General features: G+C 48.8%; 2 protein-coding genes across 2 annotated transcripts; one reads left to right on the forward strand and one right to left on the reverse strand.

Annotated features, from left to right (window-relative positions):
* The first annotated feature begins 585 nt into the window (after window positions 1-585).
* KHDC3L (KH domain containing 3 like, subcortical maternal complex member) lies at window positions 586-2,037 on the forward strand. The gene is made up of 3 exons (XM_061207226.1): window positions 586-754; window positions 897-1,109; window positions 1,436-2,037. Exons 1-3 carry the CDS (start codon window positions 586-588, stop codon window positions 2,035-2,037), a joined length of 984 nt encoding a protein of 327 aa, XP_061063209.1.
* Window positions 2,038-8,782: 6,745 nt separating this feature from the next.
* Window positions 8,783-9,724, reverse strand: OOEP (oocyte expressed protein). Its single transcript, XM_061207532.1, has 3 exons — window positions 9,562-9,724; window positions 9,188-9,367; window positions 8,783-8,862 (listed from the first exon to the last, which is right to left on the reverse strand). The coding sequence occupies exons 1-3, from the start codon at window positions 9,722-9,724 to the stop codon at window positions 8,783-8,785; spliced, it is 423 nt and encodes a 140-aa protein (XP_061063515.1).
* Between the last annotated feature and the right edge of the window lie 638 nt (window positions 9,725-10,362).

Genomic DNA, 10,362 nt, shown 5'->3' on the forward strand with positions numbered 1-10,362 from the left:
GTGCTCAGTGGTCAGGGTTCAGGAGGAAGTGGGGAGGGGCTTACTTTGGCCTCCGAATACCTTTTTCTGCTCCTTGAGCGTTTGTTTTTCCGACGTACTTAGATTTTCCATTAAAATTCATTCCAACCCCTCGGGAACGCTGAACTGGTCCCATTAGAACTGTCTGAAAGGCACCCGGGTCTCTCTGCAAATACCGATTCGCTCCTCTGAAAGCTATCGGCCCGACGTTGGATCTTGTCTACGTCTCCGGGGCTGTCCTGGCCGCCCAGCGTCCACAGTTAAGGCTTCCGCAGCTTCCCGGTTGTGGCCTCCAGCCTGGCGCGCGGGGAAGCGGCAGGATGCAGATGCTACCGCCCAGCGAGAGCGCCCCGGGCGCGCGCCCCAGCGCAGCTGCGCCTTCCGGGGAAGAAGCCCCGGCTGCGGGCTTCGGAGGCGAGGCCTGGAGTCCAATGAGGAGGGCGCGGGTGGGGGAGGGGCTTGCCGAAAGCCCTGGATATAAGGCCGGGGGGCACTTGCGACGGCGGGTTTCATGCGCGGCCGGCGGTTGGCAGCGGACCCACAGCCCCCTGCGAGGCTCGCCGCGGCATGGCCGCCCCCAAGCGGTTTCCGACGCTCGTTCAGCTGGAGCAGCGAGAAGGGACGCTCTTCGAGGTGCTCGGTAACCTCACCAAGCGGCCCTACTGGTTTCACTCCGAGTACCTGAAGAGTCCGAGGGCGATTCACCTGGAGGCCTGGCTGGTGGAAGCAATCTTCGGTGAGCGGGCCCGAGCGCTGAGGCCGAGGCTCCAGGCTGGCCGCGCCCAGGCAGCTTCTTCGCGGCTCTGGCTCGCATCCGGGCCCCCCGCTGCCTCCCCTCCCAGGCCCCACTGCTCAGGACCTCGTTGCTTCCTGCGCAGGCCTGGGCGGAGAGCACATCCCGCATGTCGAGTGTGTGTCGCAGACCCTGCTTCACGTTAATCAGTGGGACCCGGACGGCGAGGCTGAGATCTTGATATTTGGCCGGCCTTATTACCAGAAGGATGTATCCACGATGATCATGAACTTGGCTGACTATCACCGCCAACTCCGGGCGCAAAGTACGGGGCCGGGAACAATGAAAGGTACCCTAGGCAGGCCCCGGGTTCCTTGGGAGGGATTCTGGTGCTTCCTGGCTGTGCCGGGGCAGCGGTCTCATCCTCTTAATTCGACTGGAAGAGGGTTTCCTCTTTGCAAGGGATCCAGAGGAGCAAATTGACCTTGTACTCTCAGATTCCGGGATCCCACCCCTGCAGCCCGAAAGGATAACTCCTTATGTGGAGAGTATGTGGGACACAGGTGCGACCTCCTCTCGTTGCTCTTCTTCCAGGCTCTGAGAAGCCTCCTGCCCGGGAGGCGGCGACCCAGCGGTCCCCCAGTGCAGTCCGGCAGGCGGCGACCCATCCGTGCCCCGGCGAAGCCCGGGAGGCCGGGACCCAGCGGTCCCCCTGCGCGGTCCGGCAGGCGGCCACCCAGCGGTCCCCCTGCGCGGTCCGGCAGGCGGCCACCCAGCGGTCCCCCTGCGCGGTCCGGCAGGCGGCCACCCAGCGGTCCCCCTGCGCGGTCCGGCAGGCGGCCACCCAGCGGTCCCCCGGCGCTGCCCGGGAGGCGGCCACCCAGCGGTCCCCCGGCGCAGCCCGGGAGGCGGCCACCCAGCGGTCCCCCGGCGCAGCCCGGGAGGCGGCCACCCAGCGGTCCCCCGGCGCTGCCCGGGAGGCGGCCACCCAGCGGTCCCCCGGCGCTGCCCGGGAGGCGGCCACCCAGCGGTCCCCCGGCGCAGCCCGGGAGGCGGCCACCCAGCGGTCCCCCGGCGCAGCCCGGGAGGCGGCGACCCAGCGGTCCCCCGGCGCAGCCCGGGAGGCGGCCACCCAGCGGTCCCCCGGCGCAGCCCGGGAGGCGGCGACCCAGCGGTCCCCCGGCGCAGCCCGGGAGGCGGCCACCCAGCGGTCCCCCGGCGCAGCCCGGGAGGCGGCCACCCAGAGCTTTCCCGAAGCTATCCAGGGTCCGGTTACCAGGTTCTGAATGCGTTTCGGGCCCAGGAGCAAGAGAGCCAGGCAAGGTCAAAGTGGAAGCCCCTCCTGGAACCCTACTCTGCTGAAGCTGAGAGAAGAATGGTGCGGTTCTTGGTCTCCCCGCTCCCCGCCACGCCCTGTTAAATGTTTGCAAACACGAATCTGAAGAGTTCTAATAAAGCATCGAATTTCCCTAACGTCTGTTAACTGGCAGGGGGAAGGGGAGAGACAGGCACGTCGCTCCAGCAGCCATTATCTGCTCCAGGCGGCTTTCTACCCAGAGGCAGGTGAGAGCTTTCGGCTTTCTAGCCGCCCGGGGCCGCAGTCGCTCGCGCCTCGGGCAGGTGCTTCCCCTGTGCTCCTTCACCGCGCGCATCTGGCTTTGCAAGGTGAGGGACCTCTCGGGCCGTCGAGTCCGTCCTCATGGGAAACACTTCCAAGCCTGAGATATTTCTACTCAGAGACAAGGGATGTGAAAACTTGGTTTCAGCGGGCCTCGCGGGTGGGTGCATCATAGCGCTGCAAGCAGACTTCCCAGCTCGGGCAACTGCTGGCGACTAGGGGAAAACTGAAATGGCCAGGACAGCGCAGCTGTCGTCTCCAAGTCCTGCCCGGGTCACTCGACCTCCAGGGATGTTTGAAGCCAGCGAGACACAAGCAGTGCTGGGGACTCTTCCCTGCTAACTATTAACTGCAGCAGTAGGGAGCCCTCCTTGTCACTTTTTAAAATTGAAATATATTTGACACGTAATACAGTGTAAATTAAGATGTACAACATGTTAACTTGATACACTCACATGTTGTACTATGAGTACCACCGTAGAGAGAAGTAGCATCTCTATCAGTTTGGCTTCCTGTTCCTGGCTGCTGGCTGGGATGCTGGTGCCCTGGCTAGAAGTAAACTGTTAACAGCTGGGTGTTAGGATTTTTTTTTTAATAGCACAAGTCAATTTAGTGCTATGAAAATTTTCATTTTAAAAATCCAAGGAAACCTAATTTTAAAGAGCAGGGAGTGGTATGTCTATTGTAGACCCTTTGGTCACCAGTAATGATCACTCCAATTTTGAATAAGCCTTTAGTTTATAACAAGGGAAATAAAGATGCAAAGCTGAATTTACAAATAGGCTATTAACTATTTTCAGAAGAGGCAAGGCTGAGTGAACCTTAAACATTTAGACTCAAAATCAATGCAGACTCAAAGTTTCAATTGAGGCTACATCAGAGTAGAATTAAGACTCAATCTTGATTCTTTTTCCCCCTCTAAGTAGTACCCACATGACCAGAACATCAAATTCTGTCCTTTACAAGAAAGATTACTGAGCAGCAGGTAGCAAACCAATGGAACATTTAGGAGTCTCTGTGACTATCCTGAAACTAGGTTTAAAATACCCTATATATACACACATAGACATGTCTGAGATGATTTTATGAAAGAAAATGGTAAGATACAGTAAACATCCTTGGTTGGAGATGAGCCAAGAAAAGGAGACTGAACTTTATTTAAATAAAAGCATTTAGGTGTGATGACACTTAGGTAAAACTCCTTATGCCTATAAAGTGTTGATTTAAAAAAAAAAAACAAAAAACAAAAAACCATACTAGTTTCCTCTCAAAGCAGGGCATGGACCAGTGACATCCAAATTTTCACCCAGATCAAAGTCCCCAGACCTTCCTATCTGCCCTTTCAAGCTTACTGTCTTACGGAAGTAACAGTTTTAACTTGCACTTTTACGTAATTGTATACACCTTTTTTTCCCTTCTAGCAGCTTGCTTTTTCTCAGGATGGGTACAGTTTGATTTAGCCCTTCCCTTAGTGGTTGATTAGTTTGTTTCTCCAATTACTCAATTACAAACTGCTGTCTTGAATTTCTACCTACATCCTTGAGTCCACGTTGGAATATTTCCCTAAGAGAACTTCCTAGAAGTGGAACTGCTGGTTAAAGAATGAGCCCCTTTAAGATTTATATTGCCAAACTGCCCTACAAAATAGCCATACCAATTATCTTCATACTACATGGTACGAAAGCTATTTTCGCTATACTCACCCAAACTCGATTACCAATCTATTTTACATCCATGTGTATCATTTTTTCTGTTTTTTTCTATCTACCCCACTGTTTTAACTATGTATCTTTATACAATGTTTTAATATCAGAGAGGGCTAACCTACTCACTGTTCAATTGGCAGTCTTGCAATTTATTAAAATGCATACAAAATTAGTTGAGGGAAAAGGTGTATACAGATGGCTTCCCAAAATATTGATTTTATTCTATTAAGGTATGCTGTAGTGCTCATTTTATTCCTTAAACGATATGCATACTAAATATACAGAAGAGTGTATTTTACCCATTAAAAGAAGATGGAGATTAGATAGGAAGATTCTGTTTGGGAACAGAGGCCCAAGGCCGTCCATGGAAGTTGTCAAGGAACGAAGGCAAAAACTACAGAAGTCTCCTATGGAAAAGATACATGCATCCCAATTTTCATACCAGCATTATTTACAGTAGCCAAGATATAGAAGCAACCTAAGTGTCCATCAAGAGAAGAATGGATAAAGAAGATGTGGTGTGTGTATATATATACATATGTATATATATATGTGTGTGTGTATATATATATGTATACACACACAATGATATATTACTTGGCCATAAGAATGAAATTCTGCCATTTGCAACAATGTGGATGGACCTAGAGAGTATTATGCTTAGTGAAATAGGTCAGAGAAAAACAAATACTGTTATCACTTATATGTAGAATCTAAAAAATAAAACAAACGAATGTACATAACAAAACAGAAACAGACTCATAGGTACAGAGAACTAGTGGTTACCAGTAGGGACAAGGCAGTGGGAGGGGCAAGATAGGGGGATGGGATTAAGGGATACAAACTACTATGTATAAAATTGATAAGCAGGCTTCCTGGGCTTCCCTGGTGGCACAGTGGTTAAGAAGCTGCCTGCCAATGCAGGGGACACGGGTTCGAGCCCCGGCCGGGGAAGATCCCACATGCCGCAGAGCAACTAAGCCCGTGTGCCACAACTATTAAGCCTGTGCTCTAGAGCCTGTGCTCCACAAGAGAAGCCCCCGCAATGAGAAGCCCACACTCTGCAACTAAGAGTAGCCCCCGCTCTCCATAACTAGAGAAAGCCCATGCGCAGCAACAAAGACCCAACGCAGTCAAAAATAAATAACATTAAATCTTTAAAAATAAAAAGTGTATATAAAAATTTATCTAACATAAAATGGAGGAAAAAAACAAGACATGATAGGAAACAAAGCAAAATGGCAGACAGAAATCCAATCATACTGATGATTACATTAAATTAGAATGCATTAAATCCCCCAATCAAAAAGCAGAGACAAAAAAAACAAAACAAAACAAAACAAAAAAACCAAAAAAAAACAAAAAAAAAAAGCAGAGACAGTCCAACTAGATAAAGAAGTCAGATGTAAAAGACTACATTGAATATTATTCTACCTATCTTAAATGTTCAGAAAAGGCAACTTTGTGGAGACAGCCAGCAGACTGTCCGCAAACAGGCATAAGGGAACTTTGTGAAGTGATGGAAATGTTCCCAAACTGGTCTCTGCTGATGGTGGCACAACTCATAAATTTACTAAAAAAGAAAGCGAACTGTACACTCACAATTTTATATTATGGAACCAATTAAGTGATTACATTTTTTAAAACTGCAGCGCAATAGCACTAATACCTAAATTCTCCAAAATAAAAATCGACTGTTGACAAAGATGTAGAGCAACTCGAAGTCTCATACACTGCTGAAAGTCAACTGGTTCAGTCACCTTGGCAACTTGAACTTATGCACGTCCTATAACCCAGCAATTCCAATCCCAGACATATACTCAAGAGAAATGAACATATGCGTGCACCAAGTCATGTACAACAATTTTCATGGTACCCCTATTCATTATAAGTCCAAATAGGAAACAATCAAAATATACATCAACAGGATGGAAAACTAAATTAAGGTTTATTCATACAATGGAACTACAACTGCTGGCAACATGGACATATCTTAGATTGAGTCCATTTATAGTTAAGTCACAACAGTAGTTATCCTTGGGGAGGATGCAAATGGGGGCTTCTGGAGTGCTGGTAATATCTTTTCTTCTCTGGCTGCTGGCTACATGCATGTGTCTCCTTTGTATTGTTTGATGAATCTTTTCACACTGTGGATGTACATGGTTTTAGTATGAATGGAATGCTATACATAAATAAAATGTTTACTAAAATTATAGAGAAATATTTGGAGTAATGGAAAGCTACTTGAAAGGACCATATGAGCAGTGAGATTTTTTTGAGTAATTACTTTAATACTTTTTATATTGCCTTATTTAAAAATATTGAGGATGTAAGTATATCATCAGAAAAATCAACAATGCTATTTTTCAGTGTAGTACTAGTAGATACTTCTATCTTAGCAACTTGTTAGGAATAAAAACATTGTCTTGTCCCTCAATAGAATAACAAATACTGTGGAGTCTTAACAAATTAAGTGTATTCTAATTCCTCTTACACACACACACATACAAAGAAAATTAGCCAAAATTCAGCTGTGGAGAAAAATAAAAGCACGTGGGAAAGTATATTATAGAGGTAAGATCCTAGAATCAATGTTTTGGTTCGAATCTCACCCACCCCCAAGTCCTAGCTCTGTGATCTCAGCAATTTACTTAGGCTCTAAGCATCCTATTTCGGTGCTTAGCTCAAGGGCCTGGTATGTGATACAAGCTCTTATCAATAAATATATAGCTAATATTACTCCCAAATTCTGAAAGTTAGAATGAAAGAGCAACTACCCTTTTTAGATATTAAATGTTGCATTAGTTTGCTAGGGCTACTGTAACAAAATAATTAACTGGGTGGATTAAACAACAGATATTTATTTTCTAAAAGTTCTGGAGGCTAGAAGTCCAAGATCAAGGTGTCAGCAGGTTTGGTTTCTTCTGAGGCCTCTCTCTTTGGCTTGCAGAGATGGCTGTCTTCTTGCTGTGTCCTCACCTGGTCTTTCCTCTGTGTATGCACATACCTGTGTCTGCATTTCCTCTTCTTATTAAAAAAAGTCATACTGGCCCACCCACATGACCTCATTTTACCTTAATTACCTCTTTAAAGACCCTATTTCCAAATACAGTCACATTCTGAGGTACTGGGGGTTAAGACTTCAATATGTTAACGTGTATAAAGGATAGAGAACAGGATCATTTACTAACTTAGTTTTGAATAATTTTTGGAAAACTGGACAAGTATTAAGCATAATCCTCTTCCTCCAAATGTTGAACAGTCAAAAATATTCCATGATTCTGTAAAAATCCCACCAGGAAAAACCTGTAGTAATAGTCATCAAATTTCTACAAAAGGAGAAAAAGTAGGCACTCTAAGCTTAAATGTAAAACGTGAGGATGAGGGGAAAAAATCACACAGAAAACAGTAATTGGTTTAACTACATACAATAAAAATTTTTCGTATGCAAAAAATTTGAGAAGCAAAGGGGTGGACAGTACTGGTTGTAACGGACCATTATTTGTTAAAAAAGCTTTTACAGATAATAAAAATCCTTATCTTCAGAGTTGAAAGAAGTAATGACAGGAATGCATAAAGAAAAATGTATAAAAGCGTTTAACAAAAATGTGAAGCAAAGTAGCATAAAGTTCAATATCCCTTGTAATCAAAGATTTGTGTATCTGTGTGTTTAAAATCCTTGCAAACGGCTAGAATCCATTACTGCTAAGGAGTGAAGAAACTGCATGAGTTAAATCAACTCCAACTTTGTGTCTAAAGCCACAGAGCTCTTGGCAATCATTCCTCCAAGAATTCTGCTTCCTGAAAGTGGAAGCAACATGGGACTGGAACTGTTTTGCACAGATTGGTCATAGCATTGTAAAGTGTAATGGAAAAACAACCCAGCCCATGCAGGACACCTGCCTGGGGAGGGGGGCAGAGGAGACAGCCGGCTGGAAGGCCACCTGCCAATGCACAAGCTGCCCATTACCGCGGCTCCTTCTGGTAAATCACAGCACCAGCAGAATGAATGCTGATCGCCTCAGCTTGCACGTTGTAATGCCCACCCACGTGTGCGGTCAGAGACTCCACTCCAAGAAAACACACGGGCCCACTGGTTGCTACTCAGGGACCAAACACCAGCTTAAAAGTGAGAGGCTCAGAGAAGAAGCGCTGGCATTACCTAACAGCTTGTTAGAAATGCATATTCATGGGCCCAATGTACTGAATCAGAATCAGTGGAAAAGGGGCTAAGAAACTGTGTTTTAGCAAGTTCTCGAGGTGATTCTTACACACATTAAAGTTTGAGAACAAATGATGCAAAAGAAACCCAAAGCAGACTGACCCTGCATTTCTGCCCCCTGTGCATGAGGGCCTGACTCTGACCATAAAATCATAAAAGGGTTAGTAGTTTCAAAACGATGGAAACTAAGAAAAAAACAAAAATAAACCCACCACCCATCAGCCTCTCACATCAAGATATGAATGAACAGAGTCAATCTTTTATAAATTTGCTTAATTTTGAGTGAGCCAAGATCTTTATGCCATTGGAAAAAAGGAAATTCATTTATTTACTAGAATGGCACTACAAACTCACGTTTGCAGCAAAATAATCAAACCACTATCCATCAAGATACAGGAAAAAAATTAATGCATAGATTTAAGAATATTTGCTTTTCTTGAACTTTAGTAGCAGAAGGAGAACTGTTCTCATGCTCCTGACAACACTTATGCAACAGGACGCTGGGGGACCTGGGGACCTGGTGCCTGGGCCTTCAAGAACTCCTCGAGTCGTTCCATCTTCTCAGCTGGAGAAGGAAAAATGCTCACTGTTTCAAACTACTCCTTCATGGGGGTGGGTGTGTGCTGGCAGTATCATTTCTCGGGGTGGAAGCTCTGAACCTAGGACCTGGAAACAGCGGCGCGACCAAGCTGAGGCTGGCACGGGCAGTGAGGGGCCTGAATGCATCCCATCTCAGCCTACTTTCCCAGGGTCCTGCTTGGACTCCACTCACAAGGGATGCCCAGGGACCACGTGTAGCATACTGGGAGTTTTGGGAAGACGGAGGCTGGGAGGAGGCCAGCTGGCTCCCCCGTGGCTCCCTCCCCACGCACGTTTTCCATGCCCCTCACCTCGGGCACGCTGCTGCCGGTGACTCGACGCCAGGCTCAGGAGCACGCTCTTCACCCGGCGCTGGACAGCCGGCCGCCCGAAGACGGTGATTTCCACCAACTTCCCGGCGTGAACTGTGTCCACCGTCAGGAGGGCCTGGCTCATCCACTCCATTTCCGGAACCACGGCTCGGTCTGGGCCTGAAGGCGAAAGGAGAGACTGAGCGGGGCACGGCGAAGGGCAGGAGGAGCTGGCCCGAAGGGGACGGGACGGGCAGGGCACGAAGCCGGGCACCGCGCATCACACGCGGCCCGCGCGCCCGGAAAGGGCTGCGGAGCGCGGCTGGGCTGCCTCTCCCGACTGGGGGGCCGCCACCACGCCCCGCGTCGCGCACCGAAGATCGAGTCTGCCAGCCACGCCTCCAAAGAAAACACCAGCGGGTTCCTCAGCTCCTGCACAGGAAACCACCACGGCCGGGAGCGAATCCGTGGCGGCGGAAGTGGGAACCCCAGCAGCCCGTCCCCCCGGGCCTCGGCGGCGCCCGCGTCGTCGACCATGCTCGAACCGGCAGCCCGCGGGTAAGGGGCGAGCAGCTCTCGCGGGATTTGTGGAGGCGCGAAGTCGGGCCCTTTACGGCTTGCGGCCGACCCCGCCTCCTACGGTGCGCCTGCGCCCTGCTCCCGGGCGGCCCCGTGGGCGCGGGCTCCGGCGTGTGCTGGGCTCTTCGTACGGCGAGTGGTGCCGTCGCCCCGCTTTCTCCTCCGCCTGGTACCCCGGCGGCTCTCGGAGACGCCGCCCGGTCAGGTAACGTCCGGCCCCGAGGCGCCCGGGTTGAAGGACGGTGTGGTTGGCTGGAGCGGGGTCCCGTCCAGGCCCGGTCCAGGTTCTAAGGTTCCGCCCGAGGCGGCTCAGGCCGAGGGCGGGCTCGTGGAATCTGCATCTTCTCTTTCATCTCCTGCCTCTGGTTCGTTACCGCTTCAGAATCATTCAAACAAGTGCGTCGTGTTTAAAATACAGACGTCAGACGTGGTCATTCTAGAAACGTAGGAAGTGGAGACAAATCTCGTTTATTTCCAAAATCCTGAGACGAGTGTTGATGCACATTTCTTCCCCAATGTTCTTAATTTTAGTTAAAAGTTTAAATTGTGAAAGATGTCACACATTTTAAAAAGTTGTATAACACTCATGTACCCCC

The sequence above is a fragment of the Eubalaena glacialis genome, chromosome 12, assembly GCF_028564815.1.
Source record: "Eubalaena glacialis isolate mEubGla1 chromosome 12, mEubGla1.1.hap2.+ XY, whole genome shotgun sequence".
Taxonomy (NCBI): domain Eukaryota; kingdom Metazoa; phylum Chordata; class Mammalia; order Artiodactyla; family Balaenidae; genus Eubalaena; species Eubalaena glacialis.